This window comes from Somniosus microcephalus, chromosome 1 (assembly GCF_052327205.1).
Source record: "Somniosus microcephalus isolate GS21.2 chromosome 1, FLI_Smic_1.0, whole genome shotgun sequence".
Classification (NCBI taxonomy): Eukaryota; Metazoa; Chordata; class Chondrichthyes; order Squaliformes; family Somniosidae; genus Somniosus; species Somniosus microcephalus.
In genome coordinates, this window is record NC_140987.1 from 63,135,806 (window position 1) to 63,160,645 (window position 24,840).

Sequence of the window (24,840 nt, forward strand, 5' to 3'; positions counted from 1 at the left end):
TGAGCCAAATTGCTCACCATGCTGCTTGTGAGGAGTTCCTAGTATCTACTGTTTGTCTAGCACATGCTCATAATTTACCTAAAGACCACTTAGTGGCACTGTTCCTTGGTGAAGGTCAGCAGAGTACAATCCTGCACAAGGTATTCCCATAGCTGGACCATCGAAAACCTTGTGACAATTCTCTGGAAATATTTCAGCAAAGTTGAGATTCAAATGGAATCTTACGATTGAAATTCCAATTCTTCTGAGCAATTGGATGCTGACGTGTGAAAAATGTCAAAAACAGATAAAATCTCTCAAAATCTTGCTAATGTGACTATTTGTTAAACCCAAGGATTCAATTAAAAAACTTTTCAGAAAATATTAAAAACTATTAACATTTTGTGTGTGAGACATTTCTACTGATGAGGGGGATAAACACTGAAGGGCAGATAGCAGATTGAGGCTACTAATAAAGCGTACGGGAAACCGCCTGGATCTTGAGACTGGTGAATTTGAACTCTTAAAAAGGACAACATCTTACAGTTTCTTTCTCTCCCCTCTTTCCAAAAGGACTATACTGTGTTTTATGTGCAGGTTGAATCACACTTTAAATTTAATTTCAGCTGCAGTAAGGATAACTAAATGTAACATACCTTCTCTTCCTTTGACCCAAGCTTTTCCGCTCCTTTTCGTTTTTTCTTAACCTTCTTCTCCGTATCTGTTGTGTGATATGTTAGTAGATCCACTCGAGAATGAAACTGGTACAGGCCACTCGCAGCATCATAATAATAGTAAATCCCAGTGTTTGGGTCATAGTAGAGTTGGTTTGTCTTAAAAATGAAAGCAAATGTTTGGTTACAAAGTCTTCTTAAATTGATGTATGATACAGCTTTTTAGATTGTATATAAATGCACACTAGACTAGGTTAGAAAATTGCGAGGGCAGCTTGGTATAACATATTGATGTGTTATTGTGCTTCACCATCGAGTGAGAATAGGCAAGTCTATGTCCAGAAGTGCACATCCAGAAGCTCGTGATCCCAAATGGGGAATTTTGGTAAGAGTGGGGAGGAAAATGATCAAGCAGAGACAAGCTCCTTCTCCATAGATGGAGAACAGTGGGTGTGTAAACTCCAGCCATACCTGCACATCTCCAGTGGGATTGGCAGAGAGCAGATGGCCCATTTGTTCTTTCTGGTTGGAAAAGGGGCCAGAGGTAGTAAGAGAGAAAAAAAATGAAATAAAGGGAATGTTTAAAAAAGTCACATCAATTTAACAATACATCCTTTTTTATTTACTTTTTATCCTCACCCTAGCTCTCCTGAAAGTGCTGACGCATTGCTGGGTACAGTTTCATGGCGGCCATCATTCATTTGTGAGCTTTCACATTGTGTGAGCAGGCTATTAAGAACGTGGGGCATCGCAGCCCAGCCTGCTTCTGTTCTCACCTGACATTCAGACACATGTACTTCCAACAGTGCTTGCTGGATAACAGTCAGGATCAGGACTCTGGCCAATTTTTCCCTCTGTAATCCAGGGTGCTGATCCCAACTGTAGTGCCTCTGCCCTAATTGATATCAGCTTACTTAACACAGACTATGGGTCAAATTGCCCCTCGATCCTGGGGCCTTTCTGGTCTATCTGGCTCAGCTACTTGCTAGGGAAACTGACTGAGCTATCAGAGTAGCCCAACAATGCATTACTAAATCATTTTCAGCATTACCGTTGTATTTTTTTTTTTTAAATGACCAATGTGTCTGAATTTGGAATTACAAATGGTATTGTGAAATTACAGCAATCTGCTACATTTAATAAAGGTGTTCAAAATTATGAGGGGTTGCGAGAGTAGATAGGGAGAAACTGTTTCCACTGGCAGGAAGGTTGGTAACCAGAGGACACAGATTTAAAATAATTGCCAAAAATGCGATGGGGAGATGAGGAGAACTGTTTTTACTCAGCGAGTTGTTCTGATCTGGAATGCAGGGGAGTGGGACTAATTGGACAGCTCTTTCAGAGAGGCGGCACAGGCACGATGGGCCGAATGGGCTCCTTTTGTGCTGTATGATTCTATATAAAATTTATATAAGAATCAAACTCTAATTTTGCAAGGCCACCTACTTTGCATGTGGATTAAATTGACTCAAAGGCTAGCTGGATTCAGCGAGTGAATCCCAATTTATAAAATCTAACAAGTATAAAAATATGCAGATATAAAACTATCTTCACAGAAGTTAAGGTATATTTAATTTAAAAATAAGTGTATGCACCCTCATAAAATTAAAATCATAGTAAGTTCAGCACAGAAACAGACTATTTGGTTCATCGTGCCTGTGACAGCTCCATACCAGAGCTGTCTATTCAATTCCAATTTCATTTCCTGCTCTTTCACTATCCCTTTCAATATTTTTGTTCTAGAAGAGTTTCTCTAATCTTATCTTAACAGCTGTGATTGACTCAGCTTCAATAGCCACTTATAATAATGCATTCCATATTCTAATAACCCTTTGCATAAAAATATCTTCTAATCTACCCCCACCGCCCCATTTGCTTCTAATTTCCCAAACTCGTCAGAGTGGAAATAATCTTTCACGACTGACCCTTTCAAACTCTCTCAAAATGTTGAACAGTTCTATTCGATCCCTCTCTTAACTTTCTTTGTTGCAGTGAACGCAACTTTAATTTGTCAAGTACCTCATTATAACTAAAACTTCTCATCCCCTTATCATCCTACAAATCTAAATTGTATCTTTCCTATGGTTCCAATATGCTTTTTTATAACAAGGTGCCCAAAATTGCCCACATTACTCAAACTGTGTCTAACCAATGTCTGGTACAGATTCATCAACATCCCTGCACTTTTTAATTCAATATCTCTTTATTAGAAAACCAGGTCCATTAATTGTTTAGTTATTTTAAAAACATCAAAAATTGGTTTATTAAAAATTGAAAGTGAATTCAATAATGAAATAAAGAGCACATTTAAGGACAGGACGCAGCAATGCAAGTTACCGAGTCATAGTAGAAGCCAGTACTGTAATCATAATACATCCCACTGCTTTCATCATAGGTGAAGCCCGTCTGTGACATTGCAGCTTCTGCAGTAGCACGCAAACTGTCTGCCAGTGATGTACTCTCGGAGTCCTTGAAAGGGAAGATAAAATTGTTTTATAAAATTGTTCGGACGAAGGGTCATCGACCTGAAACATTAACTCTGTTTCTCTCTCCACAGATGCTGCCTGGCCTGCTGAGTATTTCAAGCATTTTCTCTTTTTATTTCAGATTTTCAGCATCTGCAGTATTTTGCTTTTGTAAAATTGTTTTAGATCAATTAAATGAATGTACTGAAGTATTTTAGCTTTTGGATCTCTAAGCTTGGTGAACTTCTGAATTTTATCTTAACTGCATCAGCAATGGATCAGGATTTAATTCTGGGCAAAGTACAAACAGTCACATCACTATTACAACCACCACCTGCCAAAGAAGGAAATGTTAGGAGGGATGAGTCAAACCCTGGCCAAAGAGGTGGTTTTTGAGAAGAGGAAGGTGGAGAAGCACAGGGGTTTAAGAGGAGAATTCCAAAGCGTGGGGCCTAGGCTGCTGAAGGCACAGCCACCAATGTGGGCCAAAGAGTGGAGAGTTCAGGGACGGGGGGCGTAGCGCTGCAGAAGATAGGAAGGGGCGAAGCCATGAAAGGATTTAAACACAAGGATGAGAATTTTAAATGTGAGGGGGGCTAGGAGTCAATATAGATCAGGGAGGACAAGGGTGATGGGTGAGTGGGACCTTTGCAGGATAAGATACGGGTAGCAGAGTTTTGAAAAGGGAGTGATGGTAGCTGTTTTGAAATGGAGGGGAGCCCATACCCGAGGAGAGGAAACCATTTTCAGTACCAGTAATTGTTATAGTATATTATACCTGTAGTGACATCTGTGATACAGGGTGTACATGTGGAAGTATTTGCTTAAAAACTATATGGATGGTTCCATTATTACTGTGCCATAATGATAAGAATTTTCCCTGTAGCAATATGCCAGTAATTCAAACACTGTATTTAGTGCAGGTGTACTCTAGAGACAATTCCGACATTGCACTCAGGGAGTAGCCCTTGTGTGCCACAAAAAATGGGGCAGGTAGGCCCAAGTGCTGGTGGTGGTATTTTTTGGACAGTATGTGCAGGCCTCATTAAAGCCCAAAGTTGATGGTAATTAACTTGAATAGATCCCACAATGATCTTCTCATCCAATTTGACCTTTAAACTCTAAATGCGCTGTTTGCTCATTTGAAGTGGGCACTTGGCAGCTTCCTTGCTGTTCACTTAGGTGCGTTCATTCTTAAAACTGGGGCTGACTTTTTTTTTTTAAGAAAGTTGGGGTTTACTGCTTTATTGATGTGTCATACAGTTGTTTCTGCTTTATTGCTTTTGTGCTAGTTTTATTTCTCTGCTGTTTACTACTGAATTTTTGCACAGATCTCCGGCCACAGCATTGTTTCTGCCACCAGCTGTCAAACTTTGCTCTAACACAACTGCTCAGCATTGAAATCCCTTCGGTCATGCCAATTGCTGTCATGGATTTGGAGGAGAAGTTCAGACAGAGGGCAGAAAGGCAGGTGCACTTGCACAGGTGTCTACCGCCCCTCAGACTCAGCCCAGAAACTACTAGCTTTGGACTCTGGCACACCTACTTAGTCATATCTTAGGTGACCTGCCTTTGTGAAGGAGGCTGTGATGGAATTATGCAGCTTGATCTGTGCAGACAGGATGTAGCACCATGCTGTAGTGGATAGGTAGTACATACACATGCCTTTTCTTTAAGTGGGCACATTTTAGTCAGCCGCACACTTTCTCAGTCCAGAGGACCTCTTTTGCATTTGCTCCTATGATCTATGGACATGGGAGGCTACCTCCTATTATGCTTTCTGCATACTGGCTTGGGTGGAAAGGTTTGCCTCAGCCCAGCCTCAAGATGGCACCTTCCTCTGAAGCACCTCCTCCAGCAGCATATCCAAACTCTAGTCATTGAAGGGGAGCAGTTCCACCTGCTCCAGGCAGCATCTTCTCAACAGTGTACCAGAACAGTCAGCCTCCAGGACAATGAACAGAAGGCCTTTCTGAACTGCTGCACTCCTCATTCCCCACTCACTTTGCTACCATAGGATTCCCTGAGCAGTTGGAAAATACGTAAGGGGCATATTTGAATCAAGTGACTTTGCTAAACCTGAAGAGATCTGCTGGTCACATCATCAGCGCAGGAATGCATGCAATCAATCTGTTGGTTGAGGGAGGAAGTTTGAGCAGGACACCAGGCGAACTCCCCTGCTCTTCTCTGAATAGTGCTATGGGATTTTTTATGTCCACCTGAAAAAGCTGAGTTGGATTAACATCTCATCTAAACGACGGCATCTCCAACAGTGTTGCACTCTATCAGTACTAGTCCAGATATGTCAGCTTAGATTATGTGCTCATGTTTCTGGAGTGGTACTTGAACCATGGCCTTCTGATTCAGAGCCAAGAGTGTTACATAGACTAAAAGAAACATCCAGTCTTCACTCAACATCTCTCCAACAGACATCAGTAACTCAGTCTGTGGAGAATCATTGGCGATAGTTTGTGTATGAACACTCTACAACATCCAGGTTAATTTTTGTAAACCCTAAGTGTAGGTTAGGAGTTAGATTTCAGTGGGCAGGATGAAATTATAGTGAGAATAGCTCAGCTTCAGTGAAAACAAAAGAGTTAGAGGAGACGACGTCCAGGTTTTTCTATTCTTGTATTTAATTTAAAGCTTTCCTCCTTCCTTCCACCGCCTCCCCTCGCCCCCTCACCCCCAAATAGTAGATTTGCTGAAATATACAGTAAGATTGATTTTTAACAGCTTCTTATTTATAGTAGCTAGAAACACAGCATTGTACAGGTATTTAATCTGCTCCATCAGTGCATTTGGCGTAATACCTTCACTATTGTACTGCTGATTATATATTATTTCAGTTAAGTGTCAACACTTTGGTAAGACAGTGAAACTAAAAAGATCTGGAAATGTTATTTTGGAGCAATACTTTAATCTTAACTCTGGATGGAGTTATAACAGGTGATATCTACCTCTGTATTTTCAGTGCTGTTATGGTCTCCAGATCCATCTGGTAGTGTTGGTTTATCAGGATACCCTGTGTACTGATAGCTGTCTGTCTGGGCCTCTTCTGTGTATTGATAGCTGTCTGTCTGAAGCTGTTCTGAGTATTGAAAGCTGTCTGTCTGAGCCTGTTCTGTGTCCTGGTAGCTGTCTGTCTGAGCCTGTTCTGTGCACTGGTAGCTGTCGGTCTGTGCTTCTGTTTGAAACTGAGTAGAGGCCTGAATTGCATCCTGAACTTTTCCACAGGCTCCCTGAATTTCAAGCCCTGACGCATCGCTCCTGCCATTCTGATCACTGTTCAAGTGGCAATGAAAATCCTGAGCTTCATTATAACAGTCTAGGAAACAGACAGACAAATAATGACATTTAGGCAATTTATCATTTTTACAATATCTAGACTAATTGTGAGTCACTTTATCATATCTTTCCCTAGAGAGGTTATGCTATTTTATTTTAGAAAAGTGCTAATATTGCAAAAATATCTGGAGTCGCTAGAAGCAATTGTTAACTAATCTTGGGGATTACCTCCAGTATTTATATAAATAGATTGAATTATTACCAGTTCATGAATAAGCTTTATTCCTTTTCTCAATAAAACAATCAGGAAGACTGCAGTTAAAAAACTGTCTCCCAGCAATCTGCTATTAGTTACGTTTTTATTTTCCCCAGACAAATATTAATATCTACCTCTGTGGTGATGGGTAATGCAAAGATCTGTCTGAACTGCCGTATCAACTCTGTCGTTTGCTTTCTTTTTTCTTTCATGGATGTTTTCACTAAGATCTTTAACCTGTAAAGATAGGACAAGTTTCACTTCTTCGCATACTGCAGATCACAAAACTACTTTTTAAATCACATATGATCAGAAATACCAGTTGGTAATATAATATTTAATTGCTTTTTTAAAGGATATAGAATTACATAGAATTTACTGCACAGATACAGACCATTGGGCTTAACTGGTCTATGCCGGTGTTTAGACTCCACACGAGACTCCTCCCCCCCTACTTCATCTAACTCTATCAGTAAATCCTTCTATTCCTTTCTCCCTCATGTACTTATCTAGCTTCCCTTAAATGCATCTATGCCATTTATCTCAACTACTCCATGCGGTAGGTAGCAAGTTCAAATTCTAATGACTCTCTGGGTAAAGAAGTTTCACCTGAATTCCTTCTTGGATTTATTAGTGACGATCATATGACCCATAGTTTTGGAGTTCCCCACAAGTAGAAACATCTTCTCCATGTCTACGCTATCAAACCCCTTCATAATTTAAAGAATCACCCCTCGGCCTCTCTTTTCTTGATATAAATGTACATAGGAACAAAAGACCACTGCGGTCCACCAAAAGATTTTTTGAAAGTAAGATCTGTAACATAAATTCATTTTCTTTTATCCCCTCTCCCCAAAAATTCAACCAGACCCTAACCATGCCTTTAACACAACCACATTCCAGCCCTCCCCAATAGCATCGTGTCCCAACCTCCTCAATCCTCATGGGCTCCGAGACCTCCCCCTCCAATTGTCCCAGATCATTGCACCGTCCTCCCAGTACTTCCGCACATGTAACTAACCCTATTGCTGCTGCCTCCTGCAACTCCCTCCACCAATGGTACCAGACTGCAGTACCTCAGACCACAATCCCACTGCTCCTATCCTCTGGAATCCACATTCCAATAATCGGACAGCCAGCAACCCTTCTCCTTAATGCTCCAACACCTCGCCAGCATACCACCCCACAGCTGTCACACCCCAAGACCACATTCTACACTCCTAACACAATAGTCCCAATAATTACATTCCCATAACTCCCAGACTCAAGAACCCTACCAATATTGCTGCATTTCCTTACCCCTCCACACACCCATCACCTCCTTCTCACTGCTCCCAGATTCCATATCAATACTACCAAACCATGTAACCCCTCGCCACCCCCATCCTTGGAACTCACTTGGAACATCGTTCCTACCATCTTCCTGTGGATCCTGGACTTTAAAAAGGCAGATATAAAACTGAGTACATAGATAAACAAAGATATATTGATCAAAGCAATGCTTTTACAATTAAAATGTGAACATAATCACATAATTTCAACTCCAAAATACCGCTAACATTCACATAATACTTTGCAATTTCTCTTATTCAGCCACTGTAAATCTGACTGTTGCGCAGCATAAAGCAGCTGACTCACTGTGAGCAATGCCACAAGAGATCTTCTAATATTATAAAAACAGTATCGTTTGGTCATAATTCAGTTATTTTGTTTGTACTAAAAAATTGCATTATCCAAATATTTAAATTAAGCAATGTAAATAACACAGCAAAGTGGGAATTTAGTGCTAATTATTGAATAATCAGATTCAAAATGAATGACAATTAGAGTATGACATGATGATGTTATCTAATTAACAGTATATGATCAGCTCCAGATATAAAACAATTTGACATGTGTTGTTCAAACTCTAAGATTTGTATTTTATTTTATATCATCTAATTTTAATCTCGTTAACATGCATCAGTAATTTAAGTTTTGTAGTATATTTCTTTTCAGACAATATTAAGCTTACCTGCTTGCGTAGGTCTTTATTGTAACTCTCTGTGCTTTTGTACAGGATCTGAGTGTGATTTAGTTCTTTCTGTAACACGTGAAGCTGACTTTTACAGGACGTTAACTCTTCCTGCAGATTTCTGACCTTCTGCCTTAGATCATGAAGCTCAGAGTCAGGATCTGAGTGCAGATCCCCGTCTGCTGTTGCCATCTTAAAACCCTAACCTGCGCCAAATCAGAGCAGAGCATCCTTTTAATCATAGCAAAGCATGACAGAGATTTAATTCCTACACTACGTCTGGTAGCACTCGGTTTTACAATAATTACAATGGTCAAATTTTAATTCAAATGGAATCAGAAATATAATAAACATAGGTCATTAGTACATAAAACACAGTGCAGAAAAATTCCTACATTCCCTCTGTAGGTGTTCGACCATTCCTGCGAACCTATTTCTGAATTAGAAAGCTGGTACAGAAGGCACCCGTCAGAAATAACTTGATTTCACAGCAAAAATCATTGGTACCACTTTAAAAACTGAAGGGTAATTTCAAAAGTACATGGAGGCATCGCAATTCTAAGCTTCAAGGCAGATACTTTCTATGATTATCTAAATTAGTTGCCATCAATTTCCAATTTTGTACAGCATAGGCTTGTGGAGACTGCAGAGCTGTACAGACGCATTCTCTTGGGGAATTCCATCATCAGAATATAAGGAGGCTCATTACTTTCCACATTGACAAGGAAACGAGAATGGATACTTTTATTATGAAATAAATGGTTAATAGACCAATTATCCAATGGTACACATTGAAACAAGAGTTACTCTTTTACACCTCCTCCAGACATTAAGGCCCTGATTTTACAGGGAGAGTAGGTACGGGGCGCGCGAGCCTCCAAGTGGGTGGAGCACCCCGGAATGTGGGGGTCCAGCTGATCATAACGACTGCACTTCATTTCCATAAATTATCTCAGTGACCCGCAGAAAGACAGCCAGATCCACTTCCTGATCAGCGGGCAGGAGTGGGAATTCGGCAACAGGAGGCCGCAGTCAGGGCCCCACAGGATTAGTACCCGACAGACAAATAAGTAGTGGGGCTCTGGAAGCGATTGGGGGGTGGGGGTGAGCCAGTGATAAGGGAGGCCCAAGGCTTTGTTGCAATGCTCGGAGGGGCACTTCAGCTCCCCTTGCCCCTCAAGGACAAATAAAAAGACACCTGCCTGGGCCTTTTCTGGCCCAGGATCCACTTCCCGACAGACTTGGTCTGATGCGGAAGCCGTCACTGCACCCCCACTCAGACCTCCAACTAAAATTCCAGATCAGCGCCGATCCGCATATTTAGAGCAGGACCTCGCTGCCTTCCTGCGGGTGTCCCACTCACCTTCTCAAAAGTGGAGCTTAACATTGGGACACGGCGGGAAGGCAGCGGGATTATAAGGGTTAGTTGCTGCCCTTATTTTGACTACCTCCCGCCCAGTTTCCACCAGGCCGGGGGCAGAATTTAAATCAGGGCCTACATATCAGGAACTGAAGAACATCATAACCAAAATAAAGGACACCCGCAAGGCTGCCTCTCCCGATCCTTCACCCATGATCCACTCCACTCCACTCCACCTGTCCTCTGTCAAACAGAGCCCTCCTCTCATGCTCCACTGTTTCTCCCCCATCTCTCCCAGGCACATCAAATTTACCAAGTCCATGAAACTCACTGTTGATTTTTTGATCCCCTCCCACCTGTTCACCCAACTTATTTTGCCCCATGCTTTCCAACATCATTTGAGACATGACATAAGTGTAGCATGCTTGGGAGGAACAGGCTTTGGACCTGTAGTTCCCAAAGCTCTCCATTACTTGGGTTTTCCTCACAGCATGTCTGGGTCTGTGAAAGAGATTTTTCTAGACTAATTAATAGAGATTTATTGCAATTACTAGTCAACAACTCCATTATCGTTGTATCATGCAACTATCAGGATGGTAGAAGGTGAACAAGATGGACCTTGGTTTTTTGTTTTAAGTTTAGCAATTCCTGTTACTATTAACCAGCTCCTATCCTCCACTACTGTCCTTACCTCCTTCAATTGCACCTTTATCAACCCAATTTGTGCACGGCCAAGTCACATGAACGACCAGGTAATCCGTTTTAGGTGGTGTTGGTTGAGAGAACAAGGTTGGCCAGGGAAACCAGAACTCCCTGCTTTTCTTTAAATAGTGCAGTGTGATCTTTTACATCCACCTGAACAGGCAGTTGGGTCCTCGGTTAACACTTTATCTGAAAGACCGCTGACCATGGAGCTCTTCCTCACTAACACACTGAAGTATCTGCCTAAATTTCACGCTCAAGCTCCGGAGTGGGGCTTGAACATAATACTTTTTGATTCAAAGGCAAGAATGCTCCCAGCCGAGCCAAGCATACAGCCAGTGGGCCCTGAAAAAACAGGAGTGCTTGCCCCCCTCTCCGGAATTGGCTTCCTGTCGCTCCAAGCCCGACCTGCCGGCCAACTCAGTGTAAGAGCCAGCTGATTTCCTGTCCTCCCACAACCGTCGAGCTGCAATGGAGCACCTGTTTGGCAATCACAGCTTGCGTGCTACATTCGAATGGTCCAAACCTGAAAATGGTTCAGGCCTTGACACTGGTTCAGGCAGGTGGCTGCACTGCCAACCGTCTTGCTTGGGATGGAAATTGAAGATTTCCCCAGTGTCTTTTCTCATTCTAATATGATTTCTTAAAAAAAAATTGAAAGCAAACAAAGCCTCTTTGAGGGAAACATAGGGAGGAAGGAAAATAGGCTGAGGAGGCCTACAGCAGGCAAGAGTGGAGGGAGTCGATGGAAGATTCAAAGTTGAGATAAGTGACAGTGGAGTAAGGGGAAGGAGAGGATACAATGGTTGAGTAGGTAATTCAAAAGGGTAAAGGTAGGGATAGTGATAGGAGTGAGAATTTTTATTAAATTCATTCTATGGATGTGGGCATGGCTAGCATTTATTGCCCATTCCTAGTTGCCTTGAGATGATGGGTCTTCTTCTTGAACCACTACAGTCTGTGAGCTGAATGTGTTGTTCTTTCTAGTGGTTGATATAATTGAATGGCTAGCTAAGCTTTCAGAGGGCCGGTTAGAGTCAAGCGCATTGGTGTGGGAATGGAGTCACATATAGGACAGAATGGGTAACGATGGCAAGGTTCCTTCCCTGAAGGACAGTTGGGTTTTTACAATAATCTGACAGCTTCATGGTCACTTTTACTGATATCAGCCTTTTATTTCCAGATTTTATAAACTGAATTCAAATTCTCAAGAACCAAAGGCGACATGAGGAATAACTTTTTTACGCAGCGAGTGGTTAGGATCTGGTTATGCACTTCATGAAAGGGTGGTGGAGGCAGACTCAAGCGTGGCTTTCAAAAGGGAATTGGATAAGTACCTGAAGGAGAAAAAAATGCTAAGCTACGGGGAAAGGGCGGGAGAGTAGGACTAGCTGGAATGCTCTTGCAGAGAGCCGGCATGGGCTCGATGGCCTCCTTCTGTGCTGTAACCATTCTATTCTATAAAACTGTCTTGGTGGAATTTGAACTCATGCTGTCTGGATTATTAGTCCAGTAACATAACCACTACACTACCGTGGCAGGAAAGAGGAGTTAGTGGAAGGGTGAAGACTTAGGAGTTGCGATGGGATGGGGTGGGGTGGGGTGGGTTGGGAAGGGAACCACTAAGGACCACATTTTCCCTGCAACCCCCCACCCCAAATATACCTGCAGAATCACAGTATGCCACCCGAAAGGGGGAGAGAGACAGACAGAAGCAAAATGAGTAAAGGAGGGGAAAGCAAGAGAGAGACAGAAGCTGAAGAGGTGAGACAGAGTAAGAACAAAAAGACAGCAGAGTTAGACCACATTCTCTGACTTATCATGACTAATGCCATGGGTAATTGACTAATGTAATTTTTTTTTTTTTTAATTAATAATCTTGTCAACAAACTTCACTTTCTGTTGTTACATTTTATGTCAACTTCTAACATTGAAATTCCTTATGTAAACAGTTGCCTGTCACTGTTTATGAAGCAATTAAGTCACTCAAAATGCTTTAAAAAATTGCATCTTTTTTCTCTCAGGGACTGAAAATGTACAATGTTCATAAGGTTTTAAACAAAAAAATACACATTTCACAGAAACATGATTAATTTCCTCACTTTAATACCTTCATTTAAGTTCTTTACTTCAAGACCTCAGCCGCTCAAAAAAGCTTAGGATTCAACAGTCTATTTTTACCTTGCATCATTTGGAGAGCTTTCAAACACACCTATGCATTCTGAGTGTAGTTTGCTGAATTTCTCAGTATGCAATGTGTGTATCAACAAGAGTTGAAGGGTAGAAGGGTGTTGATCGTCATCTTGTAAGTATTTGAGTTTCTTTGCTTTATCCAAAAGACTGTTAAGAAACTGCAGATTGAATTTAGTATTTTATGAGGTGTTTTTTTTTAGTGTTTGTGGAAATTTGTTTAATGAAGGCAGTACTGTATAACCGGTAAACTCACTAATCTGCATTATATTTTCTGATCATTCAATATGGTACATATGGGAAATGATTTGGAAAAGTCTAGATTGCACTAGAGAGGGTACAGAGGAGATTTACAAGGATGTTGCCGGGAGTAGAGAATCTTATCTATGAGGAAAGACTGGATAGGCTGGGTCTGTTTTCCTTGGAAAAGGAGGCTGAGGGGAGACCTTATTGAGGTGTATAAAATTATGAGGGGCCTAGATAAAGTGGATAGAAAGGACCTATTTCCCTTAGCAGAGGGGTCAAAAACCAGGGGGCACAGATTCAAAGCAATTGGTGGAAGGTTTAGAGGGGATTTGAGGGGAAATTTCTTCACCCAGAGGGTTGTGGGGGGTCTGGAACTCACTGCCTGAAAGGGTGGTAGAGGCAGGAACCCTAACCACATTTAAAAAGTACTTGGATGTGCACTTGGGATGCTCTAACCTGCAGGGCTACGGACCAAGAGCTGGGAAGTGGGATTAGGCTGGATAGCTCTTCGTTGGCCAGCAGAAAATTTACATCTGAATGTTTTCAAGCAGAAACATGTCCAGAAACTAGCTGACATTGGGGAAGGTGCGGTACCTAAAGACGCAACATAATTATGGAGGGGTCAGGGAGGCGGCTGATGGGGGAGAACATGATGGGGTGTGGAGTTGTGACCTGATGGTTTGAAAGGGGCCAATGGCAGTTTGGGTCCCCTTTTCTCGGGGGACCCTCCCCACGCCATTTGGCCCTGCTTCCCCCCCAACACCAAAATACTTCCAGAATCTGGTGTCTCAATGCTCCAAAATCTTCTCCTCGGTTCAGTTGGACTGCAGGGCCTCCCCTCCCTTTACTGCTCCCTTATTTCCAGATCCAGTGACACCCTCTTGAGTGCTCACAAACCCCTAGATCGCATTCTCAGTGCTCCTTATCCCAGAGCTGTTGAATTTATCTTAAATCTTGAGACTACATTCATTTTCAATGATGGGGATGCAGGAACAGAGAGGCTTTTGGGGTTGTGTGTACACAAATTTTTGAAGGTGACAGGACAAGTTGAGAAGGCTGTTAAAAAAGCACCTTGGCTTTATTAATAGAGGAACACAGTACAAAAGCAAGGAAGTTATGCTAAACCTTTATAAAACATCATAGAATGGTTACAGCACAGAAGTTTATATTGCCTCTCCTTGTTCTTCCTATCAAAATGTATCACTTTGCAATTTTCTGCGTTAAATTTCATCTGCCACATGTCCGCCCATTTCACCAGCCTGTCTATGTCTTCTTGAAGTCTAGCACTATCCTCCTCACTATGCACTACACTTCCAAGTTTTGTGTCATCTGCAAATTTTGCAATTGCGCCCTGTACACCCAAGTACAAGTCATTAATACAAGAAACTCTTGATTTACTGGCACCTAAATAACCGGAGATCTCTGTTAACTGGCAAAATTCAGGGGTAGATTCAGGTAAGTTTTACTTCATATCAGTGGCCCTGTAACCGGGGTTCCTGTACCTGTTGCATAGCAACAGGGACGCCTGGATCTTGTGGCCGGGGTTCCTGCAACAGGGACACCTGGATCTTGCGGCCGGGATTCCTGCACCTGTTGCATTGCAACAGGGACGCCTGGATCTTGTGGCCAGGGTTAGAGTCATAGAGTTTTACAGCACAGAAAGAGGCCCTTCGGCCCATCGTGTCTGCGCCGCCCATCCATCCCTGTCCAGTCTAATCCCATTTTCCAGCATTTGGTCCATAGCCTTGTATGCAATGGCATTTCAAGTGCTCATCCAAATGCTTCTTGAATGTTGTGAGGGTTCCTGCCTCCACCACCCTTTCAGGCATTGAGTTCCACATTCCAACCACCCTCTGGGTGAAAAAGTTCCTCCTCAAATCCCCTCTAAATCTCCTGCCCCTTACCCTGAATCTATGCCCCCTTGTTATTGACCCCCCCCACTAAGGGGAAAAGTTCCTCTTTATCTACCCTATCTATGCCCCTCATTATTTTGTACACCTCAATCAGGTCCCCCCTCAGCCTTCTCTGCTCCAAGGAAAACAACTCCAGCCTGTCCAGCCTCTCTTCATAGCTGAGGCGCTCCATCCCAGGTAACATCCTGGTGAATCTTCTCTGCACCCTCTCCAAAGCAATCACATCCTTCCTATAGTGAGGCGACCAGAACTGCACACAGTACTCCAGCTGTGGCCTCACCAGCGTTTTGTACAGCTCCATCATAACCTCCCTGCTCTTATATTCTATGCCTCGGCTAATGAAGGCAAGTATCCCATATGTCTTTTTAACCACCTTATCTACCTGCTCCGCTGCCTTCAGGGATCTATGTACATGTACACCAAGGTCCCTCTGACCCTCTGTACTTCCTAGGGTCCTACCACTCATTGTGTATGCCCTTGCCTTATTTGTCCGTCCAAAATGCATCACCTCGCACTTTTCAGGGTTAAATTCCATTTGCCACTTTTCCGCCCATCTGACCAACCCGTTAATATCGTCCTGTAGCTGGAGGCTTTCCTCCTCGCAATTTACCACCCCACCAATTTTCGTGTCATCTGCGAACTTACTGATCATACCTTTTACATTCTCATCCAAATCATTTATGTAGATCACAAACAATAAGGGACCCAGCACCGATCCCTGAGGTACCCCACTGGACACAGGCTTCCAGTCACAAAGGCAACCTTCGACCATCACCCTCTGCCTCCTGCCACTCAGCCAGTTTAGGATCCAACGCGCCAAGGCACCCTGGATCCCATGGGCTCTTACCTTCTTGACCAGTCTCCTATGCGGGACTTTGTCAAAAGCTTTACTGAAGTCCATGTAAACCACATCCACAGCATTTCCCTCATCCACCCCACTAGTCACCCCCTCGAAAAATTCGATCAGATTTGTCAGACATGATTTACCCTTGACAAAGCCATGCTGACTATCCCCGATTAATCCTTGCCTCTCCAAGTGGAGATTAATTTTGTCCCTCAGAATTTTTTCCAATAATTTCCCCACCACAGATGTTAGACTCACTGGCCTGTAATTCCCTGGTTTATCCCTGCTACCCTTCTTGAATAATGGTACTACGTTAGCTGTTCTCCAGTCCTCTGGTACATCCCCTGTGGCCAGAGAGGTTCTGAAAATTAGTGTCAGAGCCCCTGCAATCTCCTCCCTTGCCTCCCACAGCAGCCTGGGATACATCTCGTCCGGGCCTGGGGATTTATCCACTTTTTGGCCCGCTAAAACCGCTAGCACCTCCTCCCTCTCGATGCTAATATGTTCGAGTATGTCACAGTCCCCTTGCCCGATTTCTATGTCTGCATCGTCTTTCTCCATAGTGAACACAGATGCAAAAAATTCATTTAAAACCCCGCCTACATCCTCTGGCTCTACACACAGATTGCCACTTTGGTCCCTAATGGGCCCTACCCTTTCCCTGGTTATCCTCTTGCCCTTAATATACTTATAAAACATCTTAGGATTTTCCTTTATTTTGCTCGCCAGTGTTATTTCATGGCCCCTCCTCGCCCTCCTAATTTCTTTTTTAAGTATGCCCCTGCACTTTTTATACTCCTCTAGGGCTTCTTCTGTCTTTAGTCTTTTGTAACTGCCAAAAGCCCCCCTTTTATTTCTAATGCATTTTTGTATATCCCTTGTCATCCAAGGTTCCCTTTGCTTGTTGGTCCCACCCTTGACCTTTACAGGAACATGTTGGCGTTGTACTCTCTCTATTTCCCTTCTGAAAGTCTCCCATTGTTTTGATGTGGATTTTCCTATAAGCAGCTGCTCCCAGTCCACTTTGGCCAGATCCTGCCTTATCATATTAAAATCGGCCTTCCCCCAATTTAGAACCCTTATTTCCGGGCCGTCTTTGTCTTTTTCCATGACCACCTTAAATCTCACCGAATTATGGTCACTGTCGCCAAAATGCTCTCCTACTGACACTTCCACCACTTGCCCGGCTACATTCCCCAGAATTAGGTCCAGTATCGCCCCCTCTCTTGTAGGACTTTCTACATGTTGGCTCAAAAAGCTCTCCTGGATGCACTTTAAGAATTCTGCACCCTCTAAGCCTTTCACACTCTGACTGTCCCAATTTATATTGGGGAAGTTGAAATCCCCCACTATTATTACCCTATTATTTTCGCACTTCTCTGAGATTTGCCTACATATCTGTTCCTCTATCTCCCCCTGACTGTTTGGGGGCCTATAGTACACTCCCAGCAAAGTGCTTGCCCCCTTTTTGTTTTTAAGTTCTACCCATATGGCCTCATTAGAGGAACCCGCTAATATATCATCCCTCCTTACAGCAGTAATTGACTCCTTAATTAATATTGCAACACCCCCTCCCCTTTTACACCCCCCTCTGTCTCGCCTGAAGATTCTATACCCCGGAATATTGAGCTGCCAGTCCTGACCCTCCCTCAACCATGTCTCCGTGATAGCAACAATATCGTACTCCCATGTGTTCAACAACAACTTCAGTTCATCCACCTTATTTGCAAGACTCCTTGCATTAAAATAAATGCCTTCCAGCCCTGCCATATTCTCTTTTGCCTTCACATATTTGCTCTGCCTTCCCAGCTGACTTGTTTTTCCCTCTGTATTTGGCCGTAAATCACCCCCTACTATAGCTCCACTCTGTACCCCAACCCCCTGCCAGGTTAGTTTAAACCCTCCCCAGCAGTGCTAGCAAACCTCCCCGCAAGGATATTGGTTCCCCCCTGGTTCAGGTGTAAACCGTCCGACTTGTACAAGTCCCACCTTTCCCAGAAGCAGACCCAGTGATCCAGGAAACTAAAGCCCTCCCCCCTGCACCATCCCTTTAGCCACACAGGTTCCTGCACCTGTTGCATAGCAACAGGGATGCCTAGATCTTTGGCTCTCGTACCTTTTACAATACCTCTCTGTAATCCGGACTTTTTGATAAACTGGCACCACGCTGCTGCCAGATAAAAAAGAGTTTCCTGTATATATCAAGAAAAGCAGTGGTCCTAGTACCGACCCCTGGGGAACACCACTGTATACCTTCCTCCAGTCCGAAAAACAACCGTTCACCCACTACTCTCTATTTCTTGTCACTTAGCCAATTTTGTATCTATGCTGCCACTATCCCTTTTACTCCATGGGTTTCAACTTTGCTGGCAAGCCTTTTATGTGGCACTTTATCAAACGCCTTTTGGAAGTCCATGTACACCACATCAACCACATTGCCCTCATCAATCCTCTGTTACATCATCAAAAAAAATTGATCAAGTTAAACACGATTTGCCTTTAACAAATCTATGCTGGCTTTCCTTAATTAATCCACACTTGTCCAAGTGCTAATTTTGTCTGATTATCGTTTCTAAAAGCTTCCCCATTACCGAGGTTAAACTGACTGGCCTGTAGTTGCTGGGTTTATCCTTACACCCTTTTTTGAACAAGGGTGTAATATTTGCAGTTCTCTAGCACCACTCCTGTATCTAAGGAGGCTTGGAAGATTATGGCCAGTACCTCCGTAACTTCCCTCAGCATCCTAGGATGCATCTCATCCAGTCCTGGTGACTTAACTACTTTAAGTACAGCCAGCTTTTCTAGTACCTCCTCTTTCACTATAACTTTGGCAGTATCTTCTTCCTTGGTGAAGATAGATGCCAGTACTCATTTAGTACCTCAGCTATGCCCTCTGCCTCCATGCATAGATCTCCTTTTTGGTCGCTAATCGGCCCCACCCCTCCTCTTACTACCCGTTTACTATTTATATGCCTATAGAAGACTTTGGAATTCCCTTTTATGTTAGCTGCCGATCTATTCTCATATACTCTCTTTGCCCCTCTTATTTTCTTTTTCACTTCCCCTTTCAACTTTCTATATTCAGCCTGATAAGGCCTAAGCTGGAGTATTGTGTTCAATTCTGGGCACCACACTTTAGGATGTCAAGGCCTTGGAAAGGGTGAAGAGATTAATAGAATGGTCCCAGGGATGAGGGACTTCAGTTCATTAACAATTTTGATAAGGATAAATAAGGAGAAACTGATTCTAGTGGCAGAAGGGTTGGACACAGATTTAAGGTGATTGGCAAAAGAATCACGAGTCAACATGAGGAAACTTTTTTTTTTTAAACATAGCAAGTTGTGATCTGGAATGCACTGCCTGAAAGGGTGGTGGAAGCAGGTTCAATAATAACATTTAAGAGAGAATTGGATAAATACTTGAAGGGAAAAAATTTACAGGGCTATGGGGGAAAGAGCAGGGAAGTGGGATTAATTGGTTAACTCTACCAAAGAGCAGGCACAGGCACGATGTGCCAAATGGCCTCCTTCTGTGCTATCATTCTATGATTAGGTAGTAAAAGGTATGGAAAAGGTAAATCCAGAAAATTACTCTAACTGCGACAGTAGGACAAGAGGACCGATATCAGAAAGTTATTCAGATAAAGAGTGATCAATACTCCCGGCACTGCATTGGAAGTGAAAATCCTGGAATCATTTAGGAAACAATAGGATGCCACAATGAAAGACTTTAGGGTCTTTCTGGATGGATGAACTAAGATGGGCTGAGTAGCCTTCTTTATCTGTAATTATCTTGTGGTGTCAGTGTGCAAATGAGGACAATGATAATGAAGACACAAGAGACCAAAATATCAGCAGAAAATGTAGCACTCAATATAACAGAATTTGTTACAACTACACGCCACCAGAATTTTCACACCAAATTTATGCTACTATTGATACAAATTTGGCACGGAAACCTTAGGAATACTAAACACATTCAAATAGCCCTCCTCAAAAACACAGGGCTGTGTGTTGTAAAAAGACCCATAAATTGAATATATCCCAAATGACCCCACTGTGGTTTCTATATCATGTCCTTTTTTTTGGTACGGGTTAAAACATATATTTTTATATCAGACATGAGAACTTATCAGATGAGTGGCCTTGCAAGGTCTGGCAATGGTGGTTGAAAACTGGTATCAACCTTGCTGTAGCTTTTATGAAGGTCAGATTTATGAAGCGAGCAGCCCTATTTTCATATGGAAACTATGTTTTTTTTTGTTTTGAGGTGTGGAATGTGGTGGTTTTCTTTACTGTTAGGTGTCAGACTTGGCTCCGTGGTAGCACTCTTGCCTGAGTCAAGTGGCCGTGGGGGTCAAACCCCACTCCAGAAGCTCGAGCGCAATCTAGGCTGAAACTTCAGTGCAGTACTGTGTGAGTGTTGCAATACAGGAGGTGCCATCTCTTGGATGAGATGTTAAACTGAGGCCCCGATTGTCCTACCAGGTGGCTCTTTTCCAGTGAAGACCAGAGTTCTCCCACTGTCTAGGCCAACATTCATTCCTCAACTAACACAGCCAAAAAACAGATTGTGTCATTTATCGCATTGCTGGTTGTGGGATCTTGCTGTGCACAAATTGGTTACCACGTTTCCCTATATATTAAAACAGCGATTATACTTCAAAAGTATTTTATTGACTATGAAGCGTTTGACTTCCTTGGAGGTCATGAACGATGCTATGTAAATTAATTATTTCCTTCTTTCCCCTTGGATTTCAGAGTATTGATTTCAAGGTCTGAAAAACACTTCTTCCACTTTGTTTTTTATTAGAAAAGAACATTCAGATGTCAACGTTTCTGTTTCTGTTTAAGTTCCAGAACGTGTGAATTGAGTTCAATTGCATCCCCCCCCCACCATATAAAGTGCTATCTTGCATGTAGAACATTAAGTGACCCATTTATACTTCGTACTTGTGTAGTTTGCATACATTGCTCTGCATGTAACAGTAGCACCAGGAACAGCACTCTGCATAGAAAAGGTCAAAAGCGATCAGATCACTTAAAACAGTCTTGCAATAGCACGTACTTCGCCATAAACTTTGGTGAAAAATGATATTGCATGTTTTAACTGATCGCAGTATGAAGATAGATTAAACTATGAAATTTAATATTGAAAGGAGTCTTGCCTTGGGACCTCTTCAGAATAAATGTCTTGATTTGACTGTATTCTCTTCAGCACGAATGCAAAACAAGCCTGCTATGTAAATATGATCCTTTTCAACTCTGGTGAAACGTTTCCTTTTGATTGTGGGCTACCATCTGTGTCTTATAAATGCCTGCCATTCCTCCCTGCCTTTATGCTTGGTTTGGTCTGTACGTCTACCAAAAGCCTCATTTATGTCCATTTTAGATGCAATGTACATTATACTTCAAAAGAGCACACTAGAAGAAATGTGGCAGATTCTGAAGACAACAAAACCGAATGGAGTGTAAAACAGGCATCCCCCCCCCAACCTGGAGGGTTCGGTTAAAACTATCTCCTTGGGAGGTAGCTGAATGGTGATCTTATAGAAAAAAGGTAAATCCAGAAAATTACTTTAATTGCAAAAGTAGGACAAGACCACCGATACCAGAAAGTTCTTCACATAATGCATGATTACTACATGGAATGGACTCTCGGGCACAGTAATGAAAGTGAAAATAAAGGCTCATTATATTGTGATCATCAAAAGTACTGCTGCAGTTGTTGTACATTTACATGGCGACAAGTAGTAAAAGTAAAATGTACTCAAAGGTGATTACCCAGAATATGATTGCTAGTAACATTTAATGATTACAGAAATGGACATGATATTTTGATTTAAGCAAGTACATTTCATGTTAAGAACATAAGAATGTATAGGACTGGAAAAGACAATTGGGGTCCAGGTGGCCAGTCCCAAAGTTCAAAAATTACCATATTATACCCTTTAAGCAACTTCTCTTACCAAAAAAACTATCCAGCTCTCTCCTGAATTTGCCACCACGATACACTTCAGTGGATATTTCTATTTCATATATTCACCATCCCCCGTGTAAGCCATTTAAATCTAAACAGTCTGTTTACTTCAAAGCTTATGTCCTGCATCCTGGTTCCAGAGTTTCACTTTTTATTGTATAAGCTTTCTGGCTTATCAAGGTAGCCCAGTGTGAACTTACACAGCATCCTTATTTGAGTCTTTGGCAATTTACAGCCAGGCTGTGAACAATACTGTTCTGTGGACCCTTGTTCACCAGAAACAGAGCTGACACTGCCCAAACTCATCATAGAGCCACCAGAGCTGGATTTCAAATCAGGGCTCACAAATTAATGAGCAGCGGACTAATCCACTATACCTAGTTCCCTAACCATAGAATCATAGAATGGTTACAGCACAGGAGGCCATTTGGCCCGTCGAGCCCGTGCCAGACACCTAATATTCCAACTTATACAGTACCAGAGAAGAATCTAGTTTTAACAGCAGGGTGAGTCAGCAGTTGCTGCCCGTTTGCTGGAGGAAGGGGCAGACACTGAACTGTATGTAAATATCAACTCTTTTCAATCAACAGAAATGGAGACAATGCAGCAGCTCCCCCCTCCTGCTAACAATTTTTAACTTAAAACAAAAATTCAGTGTTCTCTAACAAGGAGCCGGCTCGGGCTCAACGGCCTCCTTCCATGCTGTAACCATTCTATGATTCTAGGCACACCTTCCTTACTTTCAAAAGGAAATTAGATATATACACTTGAAAAGGAAAACAATTGCAGGGATATGAGGAAAGAGCAGGGGTGTGGGACTAACCGGATAGATTTCAAAGAGCTGGCAGGCACAGGCACAATGGGCTGAATGGCCTCCTTCTGCACCTTATGATTCTATGCAGTTATATTAACCCTGCAGATACACTTCCATCCACATCATTTTTAAAACTCGCATTCCATAGAAATACATAGAACAGACAAATGTCAGGAATCTGAAATAATGAGAGAAAAGACAGGTGGACAACCACCCCCAAAACAGATGTGGGAAATAAGGACAGAAAACGCTAGAAATAGAAAGCATCGATAAGGAGGAAGACAGGTTAACATTTCAGGTAGAAACACTTGATCAGAACTCAGTTAAAGCTCAGCTCAGTTCTAACCGAGGACCTACACCCGAAACATTCCCCTGTCGCCTCCAGTTACCGCTGCAGGCGGACCAGCACCTTCAGTGCCAGCTTCTCATTCCTTTCCCCTGGAATTTTTCTACAATTAAATATTGGCAAGACCGAAGCCATTGTTTCGGTCCCCGCCACAAACTCCACTCCCTAGCCACTGACTCCATCCCTCTCCCTAACAGCTGCCTGAGGCTGAACCACACTGTTCAAAAACTTGGTGTTGTATCTGACCCTGAAATGAGCTTCCGACCACGTATCCGCAACATAACTAAGACTGCCTATTTCCACCTCTAACATCGCCCGTCTCCGCCCTTGCCTCAACTCATCTATTGCTGAAACGCTCATCCATGCCTTTGTTACCTCTAGACTTGACTAGTCCAACACACTCTTGGCTGGCTTCCCACATTCTACCCTACATAAATTTGAGGTCACCCAATACTCGGCAGCCCGTGTCCTAACTCGCACCAAGTTCCAGTCACCCATCACCCCTATGCTCGCTGAGCTACATTGGCTCCTTGTTACAACGCCTCAATTTCAAAATTCTCACCCTGGTTTTCAAAATCACTCCATGGCCTCACCCCTCCCTATCTGTGTAATCTCCTCCAGCCTCACAAACCGAAATATCTGCATTCCTCTAATTCTGGCCTCTGGAGCATCCCTGATTTTAATCGCTCAACCATTGGTGGCTATGCCTTCTGTTGCCTAGGCCCTAAGCGCTGGAATTCCCTGCCTAAACCTCTCCGCCTCGCTACCTCTCTTTCTTCCTTTAAGACGCTCTTTAAAACCTACCTCTTCGACCAAGCTTTTGGTCACCTGCCCTAATTTCTCCTTATGTGGCTCGGTGTTAAATTTTTTGTCTTGTAATACTCCTGTGAAGCGCCTTGGGACGTTTCACTAAGTTAAAGGCGCTATATAAATACAAAGTTGCTGCTGGAATCCACATTATGGGCTGGGTGGGGGGCGGCGCACGGGTCGTTTCCCCTCCCCCTTCCCTCTGGCTTACCATGAAATCAACGGTAATAGGCCCAGGTCCCCGTCTCCGCGCCTCAAGCTCAAGATTGACCCTGGCCTCACATGACAGACCTAAAAAAGCAAATAAATCACATTACTGCCCGGCACCCACTACATCCTCAGCACAGCAAATTTATTTCACGTTTCGTCAAACTCAAAAGCAATTGCTGCAAAGCTGCTGTACTTTGCATGCGCACCACCGGCCGCCATCTTTGTATCTACTGCCCGTACACCGCCGCCTCATCAGCCAGGTGACGTCATACGCACGCTACGCAACGTCAATCCCAAATCAATGTCGGGCGGGCGGGCGGGCGCGCGCGTTACCTCAACGTCAAAAGCACGTCGCGGCATTCTGTACATCGGCCGCGCGCGCGTTACGCAACATCTGGAGGAGGTGGCCATATTGCGCCCCCTGCAGGACTTACCTTTACGCGCTGGGTAAATTGTGCAAAAAACATGTGATGGTTACTGACTTTTGGAAAAGAATATATATTGAGTATATTCAAGGCTGAGATAGATTTTTGGACTCTAGGGGAATCAAGGGATATGGAGATCGGGTGGGAAAGTGGCGTTGAGGTCGATGATCAGCCATGATCTTATTCAATGGCGGAGCAGGCTGAGGGCCCGTATGGCCTACCGCTGCTCCTAATTCCTATTTGTACTTATAATAAAGCAGAAGATGCTGGAAATGGAAACATACAGCAGTTTATTTAGCATCTGCAAAGAGAAAAGACGAGTTGACGA

General features: G+C 43.0%; 1 protein-coding gene across 4 annotated transcripts in view; it reads right to left on the reverse strand.

Annotated features, from left to right (window-relative positions):
- aggf1 (angiogenic factor with G patch and FHA domains 1) overlaps nucleotides 1-24,358 on the reverse strand; it is a 57,585-nt gene extending 33,227 nt beyond the window's left edge. For 2 of the 4 annotated variants that reach the window (XR_015077658.1, XM_085982550.1), the window contains exons 1-7: nucleotides 24,281-24,358; nucleotides 24,089-24,168; nucleotides 8,677-8,882; nucleotides 6,797-6,899; nucleotides 6,079-6,446; nucleotides 2,991-3,122; nucleotides 636-812 (exon numbers count right to left, since the gene is read on the reverse strand). Coding sequence is in view for 3 of the 4 variants with exons in the window: in XM_085982550.1 (XP_085838676.1) it covers nucleotides 636-812; nucleotides 2,991-3,122; nucleotides 6,079-6,446; nucleotides 6,797-6,899; nucleotides 8,677-8,868 (972 nt within the window). In the remaining variant the exon portion in view is untranslated. The other 2 variants (XM_085982556.1, XM_085982566.1) reach the window with 2 other exon arrangements.
- Between the last annotated feature and the right edge of the window lie 482 nt (nucleotides 24,359-24,840).